General features: G+C 34.6%; 2 protein-coding genes and 1 long non-coding RNA gene across 3 annotated transcripts; all 3 read left to right on the top strand.

Annotated features, from left to right (window-relative positions):
• The first annotated feature begins 5,475 nt into the window (after positions 1–5,475).
• Positions 5,476–10,885, top strand: LOC101245322 (uncharacterized). Its single transcript, XM_004250878.5, has 2 exons — positions 5,476–6,974; positions 10,538–10,885. Exons 1-2 carry the CDS (start codon positions 5,841–5,843, stop codon positions 10,577–10,579), a joined length of 1,176 nt encoding a protein of 391 aa, XP_004250926.1. The 5' UTR covers positions 5,476–5,840; the 3' UTR covers positions 10,580–10,885.
• An 857-nt stretch (positions 10,886–11,742) lies between these two features.
• On the top strand, positions 11,743–21,037 carry LOC101245023 (protein RETICULATA-RELATED 4, chloroplastic). The gene is made up of 9 exons (XM_004250877.5): positions 11,743–12,368; positions 12,489–12,700; positions 16,250–16,318; positions 17,580–17,714; positions 17,817–17,870; positions 17,973–18,017; positions 19,615–19,754; positions 20,426–20,551; positions 20,654–21,037. The coding sequence occupies exons 1-9, from the start codon at positions 11,987–11,989 to the stop codon at positions 20,730–20,732; spliced, it is 1,242 nt and encodes a 413-aa protein (XP_004250925.1). The 5' UTR covers positions 11,743–11,986; the 3' UTR covers positions 20,733–21,037.
• LOC138339701 (uncharacterized) lies at positions 14,308–14,594 on the top strand. The gene is made up of 2 exons (XR_011212548.1): positions 14,308–14,438; positions 14,514–14,594. It is a non-coding gene; the product is annotated as an uncharacterized lncRNA (long non-coding RNA).
• Positions 21,038–21,320: the final 283 nt, after the last annotated feature.

The following is a 21,320-nucleotide window of genomic DNA, read 5'->3' as shown; positions in this document are numbered from 1 at the left end:
TGGTTATCAATATCCCATTCATCCTCAGAATTAATAGCCTCATAATCATCATGTCCAGTAGTTTCTTTATTTTTCACAGCAGCACACAACTGTTGTTGTTTCTTTTTAATATTATCTCTTTTTTTTTACTCATCCTACTACCTGATTTATTATTAAATCTATCAGTTTGTTGACCAGTATCAGGATTAATAGGAATTAAAGATTGATTTATGTCAGAATCAAATTCATCCAGATTCCTATATTCAGTCAAATCCCCCCTCCCTGTGGTTACCCCTTGTTGTCTATGAGTAGATATCTCCTTTCCCCCTTTCATACCTCCATCAGCTACACCTACAGGATTAATATCAGTATTTAAGGGAGTGAGAATTGGGAGCATTGAGTCAATACCTGGTATATGTGCAATAATTTGTTGGTGACTTCTTTTGTCTTTGTCAATCTCTATTTCATCTCTTTGTATTCCTTGACTCTTAGATCTGACTTTGTCTTGCTTTTTATTTTCAGTAACATTACTTTGAGTTCTTTGATCCTGTATATGAACAGTGTGTTCCTCCCTTTCCTCTCCTTCTGTTATCACTTCCTGCACATCTAAATCAATGTAAGTGTTTTTTTGTAGAAATAGTTGTTCTACCTGTTTGTTCCTGCTGCTGTTGAACTATAACTCTGTTGGTATTCTGTCCAGTCTGTTGTTGATTATTTCTTCTCCTCTGTACCTGTCATTCTTGTTGCTGATTTTGTTGTACCTTATCACCTTGATAACCTTGTTGCTGCCAATTCTTTTCCCTAATACCTGCTTCCATGTTATCAAATTCTTGCAAATCTCTTTGCCCATTGTTAGTATAGTCTTTTTTATTCTTATTTTCATCCATGTCTTTTTTTTTCACTATCTTCATCTCTTTGTTTAATAATGCAATCACACTCCTTATGACCTTGGTGTTTACAATAGAAACAATAATTTGGGATACTATCATATACTATTTTCTACCATCTACCATCGGTAATATCCTCCCCAATATACCTCATCCAAATTTTAATTTAGATTTGAAGTCTCTAATTAAAATTTTATACTAGGCCCCCAATTATTATTGGTTATTTGATACGATGCGTAACAAAATAAAAAATGATACTAAATATGATATTTTAGTAATGTTGGATTAGTTATATCAATATGATTATTTTAATCAATTATTTGATTTGTTGTCTTAAATAAATAAATTAAAGTGTACTAGGATAGGAACAATACATACCCATCATAATGAACTAAAATAGAAATAGAATCATGTATTGTTAAGTTTTTTCTATATTATATATCATATAAATAAGAATAATACTAAAATGAGAAAATTATATATAATAACAAACTAATAACCTAAAATAAATGGAGTAGATAGGGTTTAATTTAATTGTGCTCCATAGCAAACGTTTGCAAAAAATTGTCAGGCACCTCTCTCCCAAATATCTTGCTCGCCACTCTCCTCCAATCTCTTGCTCGCTTCCTCACTTTTTATACAAATACAAGTGTATAAAAATTGTTTCTAATTGAATAAAACAGAGAAAATTGTATAAATACATATATTTTTGTTCCCCTCTCTCCCCTCTTCCAGATTCGCTCGCCACTCTCCCAAATCTCGCTCGCCACCCTCGCCTTTCTCACTTATACAAACAGAAGCGAAATGTATAAATTGCGTTTCTGTTTGTATAAAGCGTGAGAAAATTGTATATACACATGCAAGTACATATATTTTCGTCCTATACACTTATAATTATATACTAAAAATACTCCCTTGCCCAGTTTCTTTTGCCTTTCTCTCTTTCTCGTTTTATACAATTTTCAAATTGTATCTAATTTCTCTCTTTCTCGTTTTATACAATTCGATTCAATTGTATATTCCTTGTAAAGTCTCTTTTGTCTTTCTTTCTTTTTCATTTTATACAAATTCAAATTGTATATAATCATTCTATACACTTCTAATAATACAATTCGTTTTATACACTTCGTTTTTATACAGTTCTCCGCCCAAGTGTCTTTCTCTTTCTTGTTTTATATACTTCGTTTTATACAATTTTCTTCAACTGTATATGCATAGCGAATTATACCATTTCTATGTTTGATACGGAACGCAATTATGCAAACTTTGCTATAGCATACAAATATGAATTTTTTATTTGCTATATGTGAAAGTTGCCCTACTAAAATAGATACATAAATTGAAAACACTATCAAACAATAAATTAAATAATTTCAAAATTAATAATATTGTTTTTATAATATTTCCTACCAAACTATCAATAACTACCAAAAAAAAGTATTTTCTAGCATGACACTAGGTTTGCACTAACTACTCCACCTCTCAATTTTTTCAAAAGCAAGGGCATAAGATTAGAGAATATTCAGAGTTTTTGCTCAAAATAATATATTAATACTTGATGTAATTGTTTCAAATTTTAGAATTTATAAAATTTAAATTTTAATTTCGCCTTTTATTATGGTCTATGAAAAAGGAAAAAGTGATAAAATTTTATATATAAAGAAATTTTTGGTAGGAGCGTTAATGCGTCACCAATAAAAAAACTTTATGACAAGCGACTTAAATTGAACTCTGAACGTCGAATAAAAAACTAAAAATAAAAGAAATTGTAAAGCGAAAAGGAAAGGGAAGCGAATAAGATAAAGTGTAATAGTATTTTGTCTAGTAATACACCAACCATATTCTACTTTCCCACTAAATGACTAATGTTGCGATCCTCCCAAGACAAAGACCCAACATACCAACGCGCGTCTGTCACTGTGTGATTCACGCGGCGGACAACACAAAGTTTTATTCTTTTTACAAGGATACGAGATAATTAATTTTTTTAAAAAAAATTAAAAATATTGTTTGGGTGAATAATTATAGAGTAATTTATTTCAAAATTAGTTATTTCATGATTGTACTATCTTTTTATTTATATTAAGAATAAAATAATAATCTTGATATAATTAGTTACGGAATAACTTATTTTAGAGCCTTAAAAGTCCTTTTTTTTCTTTAAGCAAAAAAAAGTCTTTTTCTTTGAAATTAGAATCTATTTAGATTGATTTAGAAGTTCATCAGATCTGATTTAAGATATGTTTAATTTTTGAGAGTATCTGACCAAGTTAAATTAAAATTAAAATGACTTAAGAAAGTTAAAAATCAAAAGTAGGACTTGTCCTGTTTTTTTAACTTAATAATTATTTTATTCAATTTTATTTTTTTGATTAATCTATTTTTTAAAGTTAATTTAAATAATTTTTTAACGTGTCTTAATAAAAATAATTTCATATTCAAATAAATTTGAGTCCACGACTTGTAGATTAAGGATGAAGGAACAAATATTAAAAATGATACTATTTGAACAGCTCCTTGGCCCATTGGTCTGCACAGTACGTGAAACTGTTGTTCCAAGCTTGATGTTATTGTAGTTTTCTCTTAATTGTAAGTTATTTTTCTTTTTATCTTTCATTTTCATAGTTTTAGTTGGGATTTTTTGAGTACTCTATCATCGATCTTTCATAGATTTAATTTTGTGAAATTGTTTAGAGTTATTCAATTTATTTAAACTTGTAATTCAGATCTATTCAATGAATAAAGTATCTTAAAAGCTTTTAAAATCAAGATCGATTTACGAAATTGAATGGATAATAATTTTTTGAATGATGTTTTGATGCCTTATATAGAGAAAGATATATTTAGTTACTATCTCTATCGAGGTTGTTATGAATACATTTCAAAATATGAAAATTTGAGGAGAGTTGTAGTAGTTTACTTAATTTGTATTTTATCGGTATGTTTTAAATAATTTCTATATTAATATGACGTTTTTATATCAATTATTTCTTATTTATTTATTATTAAATATCGACACCCACTTACAAAATATCTTGCATACGCCACTAAATAAAAAAATACTTACTACTCCACCATAACTATTGTTTGTAAATATCTATAACTTTAATCAAATGTGTGTATACATTATTTTTTATTTATATGACCAAACTCTAATAAATATATCGTCAAACTTTAATTAAATGTGTGAGTACATTATTCGTAACATATATTTTTTGTTAACACTTAGTGTTATATTATCAAATTATTGTATAACAAATGGTTTATATATATCCACATTATCTTATATATAATGCATATTTACCGTCATATTTTTTAACGAATTGAATTCAAAAAATAATAATTTTATATCTGATTAAATAATTTAAAAAATTAATTCACTCATATTCGGCTTACTAAGAAAAAAAATCAGTTTTTAAAAAATTTAGAACTAACCCGAACGCATTTTATGACCGAGTAAAAGAGAGAATCAATTTCCCGCCATTTGGATCAGGTCAGGAGGGATGAATAAAATGGTTGAAAATAATTTTTTGAAGTCACGTGATATTTTCAAAATTACGTAACCAATTTTAGAATGAAAAAAATTAAGTTCAGCTAATATAAATTCGTTAACAGAAAAAGGTGAACACGCACAATATTATTTATTAAATGATGAGATATATATACACTACTAAAGGAGATAATTGTTACTTTTCCCTTTCTACCTAATTTCTTGATAAAAAGAAATACAATATATATATAGAATATTTTTATGTGTATATATTGATTTTAAACTTTTTAATATAAAATTAGAGATTGATTTAGTAATTAAAAAATTTAAATTTAATGTAATATTTCAAACTCAATTTTTAATATCTATATTTATATTTTTTTCTAAATATGTTTAAATCTACGTATATTACCTTCCACCTCTATTCTAATTTCTAGACCATTTAAGAGAAGCTAGTCCCTTAGTCAAATTTACGAAGGAGGAAAATATGAACCAAGCCTTTCAAGGCGACCCTTGGTTCATCAATGGCCACTTCCTGTCTATTTAGCGTTGGGAGCCTAATTTCGTTCCAGATAAAGCTATCCCAAATTACTCTGCAGTGTGGCTAAGACTCCCTCATTTACCCACAGAATTTTATGATGGACTTCTACTAAAACGAATTGGAAATTCCATCGGTAAGTTACTCAAGGTCGATGCCTGCACCAGCTCCACCCTGCGTGGTAGATATGCGCGGCTATGCATCCAAATTCCAATGGAGGAACCAGTTCAGAGTTTTATACACATTGGACAGCATAAATAAGTTATCACCTACGAGGGCGAGGGTATTTTATACACGAACTGTGGTAGACTTGGTCATACACAAAAATTCTATATTTACCACAATGTTAACTTGCATAAAGATTCCCTGAAGGACACTGTACAAGAGTTCAATACTCTAAATCAGAAATCAAATGAGTGGCAAACAGTTAAATTTAACCATTGGAGGCGGAGCGAACGAGGAAAGATTTTTCTTAAGGCGAAACCAGATCATCAAACTACAAATTCATCAGGTATATATAAATGTCAATATTTATGCGGATAATTCCAGTAAGTTACTCAAAATTTTTCAGGAACAACTCTCTTATCGCGTTAATAGTTTCAATGCTCTGAATGATACTAACTTTTTAACCACTAAAGACTATGACAAGCTTTATGGTCCCACTAAATACATTAACTTCAACTTCTGTCCTTCCTCGCTTCAATTACTCAAAAATTCGTCCGCACTAAGCCACGTGGTTACACAACATCATAACATTGTAATACCTCTTTCCACACTGGCCCACCTTTTCCTCAAAACAGCTTAAATCCACTGCTACTGAAATGATATTAAACCTAGCTATCAAAATATCAACATTGTATGTCTGCCTATAAAGATCTTCAATTATCACAACCCCATTCTCAATCTCCTAACCATCACATTATTCATAGCCTTTCATTTTTCAAAGATGTTCAAACACCTTCCTCCCAACCGCCAGATAATTCGCTTATCTCCGATAACTCAATCCTCAGTCCCACCTCGAAACGACATGAACAACTACCCTCATCCTCCTCAATCTCCATTGGTTTTTGCGACTCAATCAATCCACCCCTCGCATCAACCCCAATCTTGGGTAGAGATGAGCCTACAGGGACAAGCAATCATCTTTTCCATGGATATCAACGGGATGGAAACTCTGGTAATCCTCCAAAACCAGAATTTCCTGGCGCAACTCATATCGGAGGGTATGAAAGTAGCTATGGATTTTTTTGTGAATCAACGATGGGCAGCAAATGTACTCGACCCTCTAGCACCAGCAGTAATTCCTGCCTTCATCCAAACAATGCAGACTTTGTGGAACCTCCCTCACCATCTCAGTCCATATCCAAACTTGAGCAACCTAGGTCAAACCCCTTTCTTCACTCCGCAAGAGCTCATTCACAACAACCCACTGATCTTTCCTTGGATGCCAGTCCAGACTCCACAACCAACTTTCCCCATACCAGTCCCAGGGAGCCAATCCACTCAAATTCCTCTAGATCCAGAAGAGGCAAGAGCCCCTCCACTTGGAAGGATAAGTTCGTTCACCGAAATATCAAGCTTCAAAAGTGCAGCCCTTATGATTTTTCCAAAAGAAGAGGACAAAAAGTACATACACAATTGTCCACTCAATCTAACGAAGTTCTCTTTTGATCTCAGGCCAGCAATAAACAGTGCACTAGCTAAGTATGCAGTAGTATTGAGCCCGACCTTGAGAATCTTTCCAAACCACATGTCGGGAAATGTTGATGTTCCACCATTTTTCTGCTTTCCCATGACTCAACCGACTAGCATTATTGTTTGGAACACCAGTGGAGTTAATAATGATAATTTTAAGAGAAACTTCAAAGAGCTCGTTCGAAGTCATAACCCTTGCATGGTGGCTCTTTTAGAGACCAAATTGTGTAACCATCACAGTATGGTCAGTGAATATGGTTTTGATGGCTACTGGGAAAACCCAGCACATGGCAGCTCTGGTGGAATTGTGCTTCTCTGGCATTCCAACATTATCACTGTCACTAGGAAACGTCAAACCCCTCACGAACTCCATGCCATGATACAGGTAATTCCTTAACAATATACTTATTGGTTCTCTACTATTCATGCGAGCACTTACCACTCCCAACATATTAATCGTGGGAACAACCTTAAGTTCATTGCTAACAGTTATAATTGTCCTTGACTTGTAACGGGAGATTTTAATGAAATTCTCAGACAACATGACAAATGAGGTGGTAGATCTTTTAATGCTCACAAAAGCTCCCACTTTTGATCTTGTATTAATCACTGTAATCTCATAGACATAGGTTTCAAAGGCGCCCGCTACACTTGGTCTAACCACATGAAAAATATAAATCTTTGATTCTTGAGTGGATGGATAGATATTTTAATAATAATAGTTAGCTTGACCTGTGGCCTAATGCTCAAATGACTCATCTCCCCAAGACTCACTCGGATCATAACCCTTTGCTCTATCAGTCTTAAAATCTCTTACAGGTTAAAGAACAGTAGTCCTTTTTAAATTTGAGAAGTTTTGGTTAGACCATCCTCACTCAATACTTTAGTAGAAAATTGTTGGAAAAATAAACCCTACCAAGAAGCTCTTCCTTGTTTTACTGCTAACACTTCTGATTGGAGCAAAAAAAAAAACTTTGGGGATATTTTTTTAAAAAAAAAAATCCTCGCCTATCTTGAAGGCATTCAAAACTTCTCTAATTTCCCTCACAGTCCCTTTTTGCGACATATTGAGTGTAATCTTAGGAAGGATTTCAATGATATTCTTAAGTTAGAAGAAGACTATTGGAAACTTAGATCCCGTATTAGTTGACTTAAAGATGGGGATGCAAATACTAAGTTTTTCATCTCTCCGTAGTGAATCACAGACGACGAAATCGTATTGCTTACTTTAAGGATGATAGTGATAACTGGATTACTGATCCTAAAAAAAATTATTGATCATGCTCTTGCCTACTACACTTCCTGCTTTACTACTGCTCACTCCTTCTCTAATTGGATTAGCATTCATACAGCTACTCCTAGATTCCATAAACTTGATCTCTCCGATTTTGACTGACCCTTAGTGATTTTGAAGTCACTCAAGCTCTTTTTTCCCTCAAACCCTTTAAAGCTCCAGGACCTGATGATCTACACCCACATTTCTTTCAATCCCAATGAAACACAGTGGGTGTATCAATTCTTGAGTATTGTCATGCTATCTTCGATAATCAAACCATTCCTCCTTCCTTGAATAATACTTTCCTTTGCCTCATTCCAAAATTTAACAATGCAAACCATCTAAAAGACTATCACCCTATTGGACTTTGCAACACCATCTATTAGGTTATTACCAAAATTATTGCATACCATATCAAACCATACCTTCAAAACCTTATTGGGCCTTGTCAAACTAGTTTTCTTAAGGGTCGGAGGGCCAAAGACAATGCTATATTAGTCCAAGAACTCCTAAATGAGCTTCATAATACTAAAAGCAAAAAGGGTATGGTCATGCTCAAAATTGACCTTGAGAAGGCCTTTGACCGACTTGAATGATCCTTTGTCGATCGAGCTTTACTTTACTTCAAGTTTCCTCCAAAAATCTGCAAACTCATTATGAGCTGTATTACCACCTTGAATATCGCTGACTTAGTTAACGGTAACCAAACCCCTTACTTCTCTCCCTTAATGGAATAAGTCAAGGGGATCCTATGTCCCCATACATCTTCATAATGTGTATGGAACTCCTTTCCACCTATATCCACTACCAGGTGGATCTTCTCCTGTGGGATCCGATCCAACTATCAACTCAAGAACCCTTTTTCTCCCATTTATTTTTTTTTGCAGATGACCTAACTTTGATTACAAAAGGAACTTCCAAATCCTTACAAACTATTTCCATATGCATGAATGACTTTTATGTTCTTTCTAGCCAAAAAATAAATCACACCAAGTCTAAGGCCATTTACTCCCATTACTGCGAAGATAATGTGCAAGATCTTGTCAAAAATCTGTTAAGTATAACTCTTGGGAAATACCTTGGCTTACCTATTCTTTCCGAAAAGCCTAAACCCAAGGATTTCCAATTCATTATTGATAACATGAAGAAAAAGCTCTCCAGTTGGAAAACTAATTTCATGACGACAACTGGTTATGTTACACTAGCTAAAACTACCCTCAACACCATCCCAACCTATACCATGCAATATTTTCTACTTTCAAAAAAGATCTGTCACACTATAGATAAAATACAGAGCGATTTTATTTGGGGGTCCTCTATCCATAAACGAAAGCTTCACTATGTTGCATGGGATAAAATCATATCTGCAAAAGAAAATGGTGGTCTCGGACTGCAAAAAGCTGAAACTAAGAAAAAAATCCTTATCACAAGCCTTGCATGAAGACTTCTCTCTAACAGAAATTCCCTTTGGGCAAAAACTCTTACCTAAAAAATAAACATAAAACCTACGCCAATTCCCAATCTTTCATTTGGAAGAACATTCTTTAGGGAAACAACTTTTGTTCTTCCAGTACAGGTTGGTTCCCTTAGTCTTGACTATCCATCAATCTCTGGCATCATCGCTGGATTTTCGATACTCCTCCTCTTAGAAACCTGTTACATGGTCCTTTAATGAAAGGAGAAGATCATCTCAAACTTTTTAACTTTTGGACGGACACTTCTTGGGATTGGTCGAAACTCTCATTTGAAATACCTCCTGACTTCCTTGCTAAGGCCTCAAAAATTAGTCTCACTAACGAAATTGGACACCCCAACATCCCATATTGGATTCATGTCACCAGCGGTATCTTTTCTACCCATTCGGTAAGACAATTTCTTGCTACTCACTCTTCTAAATCCTTTCCTTTCCTTTCTATTGGATTTGGAACTTGAGAACTCTTGAAAAAATAAAATTCTTCTTGTGGCTCTGTACGCATGGACGATTGCCAACCAGAATATACCTTCACTACATCAACATTGTACCAGACTCGGTATGTCAAGTTTGTCACCTTGGAAATGAAACCATTAGTCACATTTTCATCGAATGCTATATAGCCAAGAAATTTAGGTTGGATATGGGTATAAATATCAATAATATTGGTTGGGACACCCGAAAACACTGGCTACATAAACTCAATCTCCTGTCTTACCCTTGTAATGACATACCTTACGAATGAACTGATCTTCTCCCTCACGCCATTTGACACATTTGGACTAACAGAAACCACAACATCCATAATGGTAAATCTAAATTTCTTTCACATTCCCTAGTCAATAACAAAACTTTAGAATATTTTCATTACACTTCATCTCCTTCCAACCCCGATTCAGTGTTTTGTTCCCCCTTTTGGATATTTTGAGTTAATTATTGATGGCTCCGTCATGATGAAACATAAGGGTAGCGGTATTGTTGGAGTCGTCCAAGATTTTTATGGAAATTGGAAGGCTGAATTCTATAAAAAAGCTAGCAGTCACACTCATATTATGACTGAGCTTGAAGCCCTCCTTGAAGGCTTAAAGATAGTAGATATACTGAATCTCCACCCCTTGGAAGTCGAAACAGACTCCACCAATCTCCTCGATTACTTAAAAGAACCAAACTCATTATATTCTTCAATTGACATGTCTTGCAGATTAATGTTGAGGAGGTTTGGGAATCCAGTGGTCCGCCATAACTTCAGGCAGGGAAACAAAGTAGCAGACTTTTTGTGCAAGATAGGTTCTCAGCTAACAACGATCCCTCAATCACATATTCTACATACTCCACCTGAAGCTACAATAGAGTTTCTCAAAGCAGATCAAGAAGGAGTTCTAGCTACTAAGCAAATATTTAGGTCATTATGTAATAAGTTAGCTAGTTTTGGGAACTTATCTGTAATCATTAGCTATAATAGTGATCGTGTATTGTTCTAACTATATATATAATATATCCTTTCTACCAAAAAAAAAAAAGAAAAGAAAAGTTAGTCCCTATTTAAAAATTCGGCATAGATTATTTAAAGTATTTTTTTTAATATTTCTTAACAATTTTATATTATATGATAATATATGAATATAAATTTAATTATAAGTGTGATAATTGAATATCGGTCATCTTGAGGAAGACTAATGAATGATAATAATAAAGAGTAACCTTTTGATTTACTTTTTATTATAGTTAGGTATGACAAACCATTACATTGCTTGATTCTACTAATCTTTATTTATTGTGTTTTATTATCATAATCTATTTTGAGATTTATTAATTTAAATATCATATACTCTGTTCTCTTTTTCATTCTCTTTTATTGAGGAAAAGAGAAGGGGCACAATGTGAGTTGCACCTAGCTAGTATATAAATTATTCAACTAAAAAATACTAGCATACATACGTGATAATGTTATATGATATTTGGAACAAATCAATAATAATAATAGATAGACATTGAAATCGTGCTCTCAAATTAAGACATATCATTTATTTTTAATAAATAGCTCGTTATATATGTTTTTTAACTTAAAAATTAATATTTAATAAGCAAAAAATAAAATTTCCCTTTTAAAGATATACGTGACATTTAAAAATTTCACACAATAACTTTTCACCATACTCACCCGATCCAATGGAAAACAAAAAAACTCCCCACCTTTTCTATTAGTCACGAAGAGCCAAATTGAATTATATAGCATAATTGGTGATATGCTAAAAAGAAAGAATCATTCTTACTTTTGAAAAGGAAATTTGAATATTTTTGGCAAAAATTATACCAAATCACAATCAAATCATAACGGTAGACATAGATTCTTTTAATCAACGTTGGTTAATTTAAGTCTCGAATATAAAAAATATTATCTTATTTAACGTAAAATTGAATAAGTTAAAATTTCAATAATCAAAATAAGAAATTTGATAAACGTGTATTGCACGTATATTTAGTGTGCGCGTAGGCTTACATTTGAATTTATCGATCAGCAAAACCTACACATTACACACATCTCCCCTTTTGTTTCTGCAACTTCATTCAAACAGCTTTTTCCTCTGTTCCAACAAAACATATATATATATAACTGTTAAACTAACAGTGAGAAGAAGGGCAAGCAAATATGCAATTCGCCGCCGCTGCCGCTGCCGTCAACTTCCATCCGGTGACGACACGATATGGCGGTGCACTCGCTTTACAACCATCTCCGTCCTTACGTACCTCCGTTTCTATTTCTAATAACGCCGTCAACACTAACGCGGCGCGTGTTGCTTCCCTTTCACTTTCCATGAATTCCAGCCATAATTTCACCTCAGGTCGCCGCACATTTCTTATGTTATCCTTCGCTGCTGTTGGAGGTGGCGGTGGAGATAGTGATGATAATTTTAACGGTGGAAATGGAGGTGGTAACGGTGGAGGTGGTGGTGGTGGTGATGGGGGGAATGAGGAGAGTGGTGATCAGAAAAGGAATAAGAAGGAGGCTTTGATGGCGTTGACGGAGGCAGGTAGAGAAAGCAATATATGATGATTTCTACTTCATATTGACTTAAAATCTTCTGTAGTATTATGCATTTATGATCTACAACAATATATTCAGTATGATTACTGATCTAAATTCTTTGCAGGTAGGTCGTTGGATAGTTTGCCGAAGGATTTGAAGGCGGCTATTGAGGATGGGAGAATACCTGGATCCATAGTATTGAGATATTTTGAGCTGGAGAAATCACCATTAATGGCATGGTTGCTTCGTTTTGGAGGGTTTAAGGAGCGGCTATTGGCAGATGATCTCTTCCTTGCCAAGGTTGGGATGGAGTGCGGCGTCGGTATTTTCACAAAGGTGGGGACTAGAATTGTAGCTTCTCTAAATTGGCATTTTTAGCACATAAAATTGATGGAAACTATCACTTTCCACATTAAAGTTCAATGCTTTCTTTGTTTCATTTTCCCCAAGATATTTGTCATCATCCTGTACTTCTAACACATTTGAAAGTTGGTTCTTTAGTGGTAGGCATACATTTCTGGGTGGTAGGTTACTCCTCAAGTGTCCGGATCTAACAACTATAGCACTTTCTTTATATTAGTCTTGTTTTCTTTTCAAAATTCAAAGTAAGTGATAGATGGTTAATTTTTTTTCTTTCTAGATGTACTGATGTTATCATTTGGAAATGGAGAAAAATGTAGTTTTTACTCTAGTTAATAAGTATCCATCTTTTATTAGAAGTTGAATTAATTCAAGTCATTTAAACTTTGGTTGGTCAAAATTGATTTAACTATGGGATGGATGAAATAATTTGATAGTCCTTTTTGACGCATTTGTATTGTCTTCCTGGATGAGTGGGAGGGAGGCATATTATTTTGGATATGGAGAATTCCAATGACCTCGAATATCTAATATGGAAGAACTAGACATTTTTTTGGAAAATTAAGAGTGCTGTAAGAGGGTAGAGATATAGGCAGTAAAAGTCGAAGTTTTGGGAGGATTGGCATGTGGCTAATCTCTCTTTGCTGTGAGGTGTTGGGGTAGATCAACAAACCGTCGCTAAGAATTATCAGTAGATGAGCTTATACTAGTAGGTTATGGAATCGTCTGTTCAGACAATATGAATGCCAGCTCATAATAAATGAATAGCATGGGCGATTCATCGACATCGAGCTCAAATTCTGTGTTAATTTGTACTATTTCAGTTTTAGGATTCATTCTTCTGGAAGCACACTTGGGTTATAAGAAAGAAATTTGTACTTTGAAGACTTCTGTTTTTCTCCTTTTTTAATTAGCCTTTTTTTCCTTCCATTGTTTTGTGTTAAAATGACTTGGATTTTTGCTGGTGTTTTAGTATTAAGACTTGAGTTAAACCATGATTGGGATGAGTGCAGGTGAAATTCTACTCATATTGAGGACTCAAGAATTTTTTGGGTGAGTGACAATATAGAATTAGCTAATCGTGTAGGAGATCAAGATGATTCAGTGTTAAGAGTGCTTTGTTCTATTATCGTGCAACCTCTAAAAAATAATTGAACAAGGGGAAGTCTATTTATCTTTTTAATCTGGCTTCTTTAAACAATTGTTGATCATTTCTAAGAATCCTTTGAAATCCTTAAAGTATTCTGTGGTCACTCTGCCAATAAGAATATATAATGTTTCTCTTTAGTTATAATAAAATATTGGGGTTTCTAGCTTTTATTTTATATATGTTATGCTTGGTTGAATATCTGTCTTTTTTTGGTGAACAATGCACTCTATTCATCCAATAGTGTTCAATACAAACAAGTAGATGATAGCTATCTACACTCCTATCGATTACAAAAATTCTATACATGCTACAGCTACAAAACACGAGAAACAATCTTACATAGTGAATAAAAAGACAATACAACAACTTCTCTAATTACAAGACCTAAGGGTATGAATATGAAGTAAGTAAAGGTCTTTGGAAGCTGGAGATGCTTCTGCCTCTGGTGTTTATATGCAGTACAATTTCCTTGCATAATCAGTCTGCTGAAGATATTCCTCCCCCTGGAATCTGATCACATTCCTGTCTCACCAAACCAATTAAACCAGCATGCCAAACACACAGGTAACAATAGCCATTGCCTAGATTCTTTTAGCTGCTTTGTTTATCCATTGAACTCAGATGACCAGTCACAAATAGGTCTGTGATGACCTAGCCAGGCTAACAATCTGGACCATAGTTCCTTCACATAATAACAGTGAAAAACAAATGCTCAAACAATTCATCGGAAAGACCACAAAAGACACAAGTGTGAGGCACTTGAATTCCAAACTTCAGCAGCCTATACACTATAGACAATCTCCCATTGAGCAGCAAGCCAAAGATTGAACTAAAACCTTGGGTGCAAATTAGGCTGCAGAATCATACTCTTCCAGGGAACTCTTTGATACTGAGGTGAGATCATGCGATAGTGATACAGCTTTTAATGCTAAAGCCTCCACTCTGCTGGAGCTGAGATAGGAGCAGATTCCATTGTTTGGTGCTTGATACAGAAGTTATGGATCCATCTGATCTAGAGGCAGTCCGTCATTGCTATAGCCCACAATTGCTTTGTCACAACAGCCTTGTTCCAAATACCTGTCTGTTTGTTGATCAGGTAAGAAGACATTTTATGAGAGTAGTAGATTAAATCTATCCTTTCTTTCTGCTGTAAAGCGGTTATATTTGGGTTTGCAAGTTGGACAGCAGTGCTTTCAGGTTGCAGTGATCCCTCATCCAGTTGCAGTTTTGAGGGTAGGTGGGGTTGGGGTGGGATATTTCAGTGGAGTATTTCTGAGGTTGTTTCGTTGATTCGTATTTGGCCAAAGTTGGATTTCCCGATGTGAGATCAACCACTTTTCAGGAAAAAAGAATGCATTGAAATTTGCACAAGAATTATATTGACATAGACCTAACTGATTAAATTTCCTGTGATGACTAGTCAGAGAGGCATTCAGAGTAACTATGAAAAACTTGTTGCTCATGGTGAATAATTTTCAGTTCATAAATGACTCTTTTTCTTGTGCAAGCATGTAATTGTTTCATCTTTGCTTTAGGAAGTGCAAAATTCCAAAGTCATTTCTTCCGATTATGTTTTTTGTACTGTTAGAAGGCAATCCTCATTGGCTGAATCCTCTTTCTTTCTTGGTCGCTTGTCAAACTCCAACTACTACATTTCTTCATTGGATTCATGTCCATTCCACTCTGTATAATTTATCAACCTTTATTCCCAACATATTACTTTCCTTTTAGGATAAGTCTACTTTTTGATCACTATTACTATGCTTTGTAACATCACAATGGATCCATACATATCCATCTTTATATCTGTGGATGTATGGATTGATAAGAACTTGAGTCAACAATCACCAAGGTTGTAGCGTAGCGGTTAATGAAGAGTTGAGATAAAAACACTAGGTGATTCTTCTCATCTGTCCTAGTTTTGGTGGATAGAGCTATCTAGTACCTGTTGTTGGTGGAGGTGGCAGCTATCCCGTGGAATTAGTCGAGCTGCGTGAAAGCAGGCCTGGACACCGTGGTCGTAAAAAAATAAAAATATATAGTCAACAATGTTATAATTTTAAATCATGTTATATAGAGGAAGTGATTGCAAATGTTTCAACCACCCAATTAACTAGGGACTCTTCCCCAAATATCTTAAAGGTCCTGCATTATAGGCTGTTCTGCCTGTACTTTACAAACAAAAGAAAATAATAGCATCGTGTTACTCGTTGTTGCAGATCTTTTTCATGGGTCTCCTATATCTATCTATATATGAAATTTGACATTATATCTCTGTGCTTTTAATTGGTGACTCATTTTTCACCTGCTCTGTTTCTTTGATACTGTTAAAATAGTATGGATATTTATCTTTTATTTTATCTGCTTTTTTCCAGACTGCTGCTGAGTATGAGCGTCGCAGGGAAAACTTTTTTAATGAGCTAGAAATTGTTGTCGCCGACGTGGTACATTGCTCTTCTCATAACATACTATTGTTTTATCTATGTGTCTGTCTTTGTTGATAATTCTCTACTAGATGTCGTTTATCCTTGGTCAATGAGAAACTCAGATTTTAAATGGAAAGTCATTGGTGGTTCCCACCGCGGTGCTGTTTATCCCTAGTGAACGATATTTTCATGGATAATCATCAGTAATTCTCTCAAAGGTATTTTTAATCCTTGGTAAATGAGATGGTTTGGTTTTAAGATTACATGCTTATCCAGAAATGTGTATCATCTTGTCCATACATGTACTTCTAAAGATGGTTAGCTTCCTCAATGTGGTTGAGTTTCATGAATCATGATATCCATTCCCTTCTGTGCAACTTTTACTTTTTGGTAGAGCAACTACTCCTTGTTTCCAAGCAAGTTTGTGTCAGCTATATATTTCATATTATCATCATACTAAATAAATAAAATAAAAGTGAAAAATTAGTTAAACACACATACATAGTAGTAATAATAATAGAATTGAATGTTCTCTAACAAGTCTAAAACCTATCCTCAACTAGTAGATATCACCTATATGGATCTCTCTCTTGCATTGTATTTGTGTCCTATCTTTCGCTAAGTTTGCATTGATACCAAGGATTTGTAGGTCTTTCGAGACAATTTCCTTCCATATAGTGTTAGGTCTATCTTTCCCTTCTAACATCTTCCTTTATCTTAGTTTCACACCTACGAGCGATACACAGCGGTTGGTTGACATAAAACATGTCCAAACATGGACTTTAGAGCGGCCCAACATTCATTACCATATAGCATTACCAGTCTATTCTACAGAACTTGCCTTTTAGTTTGTAGCTGTCCTTCTATCACATAAAACTCTGGTAGTACTTCTCCAGTACAACCGTTTGATTCCATTCCATTCTCTTGAAAAACCGAGCCTAGACAGCATATTTTTTTTGCATTTTGCACCACAATTCCTTCTAGTTTCACCTCAACTTCTCTCTTTTCAAGCTGATTAAACCTGCAACGCGTGCATTGTCTCTCTTCTACTTATCTAAAAATCCTTACTCTCTGAAGTGCTTCTCCATAGTTCAAGCTTTAAACCCCCTTGCTAGTTTCTTCAATTAACAAAATATCATCAGCAAATAGCATAAACCGTGGGATCACTTCTTTTATTGTGTTGGTTAAGCTTGTCCATAACTAAGGTAATCAAGTGTGGACCAAACATTGCATTCGGTCACACAGTTTATCATTGATATTTTGTGTTTGTTCTGCTTAGGTGATGGCCGTAATAGCAGATTTCATGCTCGTCTATCTTCCTGCTCCAACTGTTTCTCTCCGACCGCGAATGGCTGCTGTTAATGCTGGACGAATTGCCAAGTTCTTTTACAACTGCCCAGATAATGCCTTTCAGGTCACTAATGTTATCATGCCAAATTTTGTTTGGGTCATAAACGCTTGGTTGTACATTAAGTAAGGCTAAACAATTAAATCTGACTACCTATACTATATGCAGATGGCCCTGCCTGGGACATCATACTCATTGTTGCAAAGAATAGGTGCAATAGCGGTATGTAATTCTTCTGTTTTCATGCCTCATTCTGGGGAGCTAAAAAACTTCAAAAATGAATTATTGACTGAATGCCTGGTTTTCGTTTGATAAAATTTGCAGCGCAATGGGTCTAAACTTTTTGCTGTTGGAACTGCCTCTTCCCTGGTAATATTCACCTCTTCATATTTCATTCTAGATGTCTCTGTTACTAATACTTCTTTGTGTTTTCCTTGTTAGTTAAGTTTTTGTTGAGGTTTCCTTGTTAAAAATTGAAAGAGTCTGTCGAGGTTTATCATTTTTTAAATGGTTAGTGATTTTAATGCTCCAGCACTAAGGATGTGCTGTAGCTTTACACATCGAGCAAAGTACATCACATCTCTAGTCTTCTAGGGATTCTATGAGGTCTAAAATTTGTTCTGATTCTTCTACTAGTTCCTTCTACACCAAAGTAAAACAAAAGTATACAATTGAGCTTTTAATCTTTTGAATGAAATAAACTGTCTTGAAATTATCTCATGGTACTTTGCTTCCATATTGTCCATCATATGCATTTGCGGTGACTGTGTTCCACCCTTTTGTCTTTCCTTGAATCCTTCTTTTCCTGTCATTTCAACATCTGTTATGTAGTCTTAAGCTGTTAAGCATAACTCTGAGAAGATTTTCAAAGTTGAGGAAAAGCTTCTATAGGACACTGTAGAGAGAGGTGGCTAGCACTTGCAGTCTTCTCACCACATAAGTAGCACTGCTAACAGCAAAATCTCCCTTGAGAGGTTGTTTCTGACACTTCATGATTCATGTAGCACACAAAAGGTTCATATCATCTAACCGCAGCATGTACCACACACCAACACCTTTTGGCATGTTTTGTTCTCTCAAAATTAACTGCTTAATTGTTGTCCAACGTCCCAACTTTTGGTTGGCCATCTCTTCATGCCCTGAAAAAACCTACATTTTGTACCTGCTCTACGTCTACAATGTACTTATTTCTTATTGGACCTCAAAGACACTGGGTTTTCCTTTATGGCTAGTGAATTGCTATTATAAGATTTCACCAAAGTCCAATTGATCCATCATATGAAGCTTTAAGTCATCTAAATTAAGAAAGACCATGTTTTATACAGCCCATTGCACCATTAAACTCAGCTTAATAATTGAAAAATACTTGAAACATAATGGAGTTTTATTTTGAGCTGGTTTGCTCAAGGAAAAATTGCTCTAAGAAATAGTTAAAATTTAATGAAAGCGGAAAATTTGCTAATTTATGCAAGTGTAAGAGGCGACACTATTTGTCGGGGTTTGGGTATAGTCATGGAATGGATGGAAATTTTGAAGAGTGTATGAACTCATTAATATGACATGCAATCTGTGCTCCATTCCTTATGCTGAGGTTTGTTGTTGTGCACAAACGGATCTCACTGCAGCCTGGGTTAGAACTTTTGTCCTTTTGTCCTAATATAATCACATTAACCCTAGGTTATTTTGGAAGTCTCTGGAAGGGAAATGAGTTTTTTTTGAGGGCTTGAATCACCTACTGTCCCGTGATTATTGTTTTTGGCATGTCCTCTTTCATTAATATGCAAAAGAGAGTCGTGGCTTCTATATTTGTAAATTTTTTCAACTTCACTCTGTACAACAAATATCACTACTTTTTTCTTTGCTTGCCTTTTGTTGAATAATGTCTTCTTTCTTGGGAAAATTCTTTCACAAGGAAAGAAAAGGTCCTAATGGGTGTACCTAAATGAATTAATTTCTTTATAACCAGGTTGGCACATTGGTGACAAATGCAGTACTAAATGCTAAGAAGGCTGTTAATAGTTCTGCTGCTGAAGAAGTGGAGAATTTGCCTGTTGTATCAACCAGTGTAGCTTATGGTGTTTATATGGCAGTTTCCAGCAACCTTCGGTGAGTGTGATTAGATGAGTATATACATGTGTTTCCACTATTTTGAGATCTTCATCTTTTATGATTTGCCCTCATATTATAGTTTTTCATGTCCTAGAAGCACACTAGTAGCTTTACCCCAGTTATGCCTCGCTCCACATTGTTAAATATTATATTTCCAAAAGATATTCCTCCAAGATAAGCATATTAGTCCAAAAGAGATTCTTCCAAGATAAGCATCTTTCTGAAAAGAATTTGTCACTGGTCACAATATTGTAAATTATCATACAAAGTACCCGTTTACTTTTTTAACTTCGTATCTAGAGAAATATATTTCTTTTCCATCTAGAAGTGGAGTATGACTTTTCTGGTGTTATCTTGTGTGCGAAGAGTATTGCTCATAGTTTCAATGAATACAGATTGGTGTTCTAGTGCAGCCATTTGGCTTTCAACTAACTCCTAGCCTGTTATCCCGGAAGGGTTTACTTTTTCTTTTGGGGACTTAAGGGTCTAAATATGGCTGCATAATCTGAGAACTATCTTAATATGAGTGGTATTCATGTCTTATGTAGTCGGAGAGATCTATGTTGCAAAGTTATCTGTGTGTAAATACCAGTATAGATGCTTAGACATTAAAATCTGTACCCGTCCTTTCTGCAACTAAATTTATGAGCACATTTCTTCTTTCTCAGATATCAAGTTGTTGCTGGTGTAATTGAACAACGGATCTTGGAGCCCATGCTACACAAACACAAGTTGATGTTGAGTGCAATGTGCTTTGCTGTGCGAACAGGCAACACATTCTTGGGTTCACTATTGTAAGATCCTTCACTTCTTTCTGAAACATCTGTCCTTCAATTTGCCCAATTTCTTCAACTGATTAATCACACAACAAAAACTGGAAAATTGGTTTTTTACAGGTGGGTTGATTATGCTCGTTTAATCGGAATTCAAAAGGCTCATGACGAAGCTCCTAGCCAAAAGGCTCATGAGGCATAGGTGCATTTACTTGGTTTTGAATTTCAGAAAGTCGATTTCTGATTGCTAGACCATTTAAACGTTACATGGAGATAGGTTAGCGGGAAATAATTTTGCATAAGTAGAGGTTATAGATCTAGCATCTTTCTTAGACCTCTCAAGTATTTATATGTTTGTTTGATAATTTGAAGATTTTATGTTGTTCTTTATCGGGTTGGGATACTTTTGCTTTATATTTTCTGTCATTTTTGGTACTTCTGTAAGTACCAACTGTGGGATTACAAAGATATTTGTAAATCGAATGCATCTTTTTTTCGCGCTTGGAATTGGTGATATGCATTCATGATTTGTTAAAATGAAGAGACTTGGGGTGTGTTTGGTAAGTAGGAGAATATTTTCCTCCGTACCAAACACACCCTTTTCTGAAGTTCAAGCTCAGCATGACTTTGTGCTTCATTGTTGCTTTTGATGGATTTGTTTTTCAATTCTAATCATCGAGTCTGGCGTAGGGGTGATTTTGCAAGAATGTGTCCATTTTGAACTTTTGACCTAACAATTAAAGTTACTGTTGCGCGTGGTTTGCTTTTGATAATATGTTACAATCTTTGT

This window comes from Solanum lycopersicum, chromosome 11 (assembly GCF_036512215.1).
Source record: "Solanum lycopersicum chromosome 11, SLM_r2.1".
Taxonomy (NCBI): Eukaryota; Viridiplantae; Streptophyta; class Magnoliopsida; order Solanales; family Solanaceae; genus Solanum; species Solanum lycopersicum.
The sequence above is the reverse complement of the archived record's forward strand: the minus strand, read 5'-3'. Positions and strand labels throughout refer to the sequence as shown.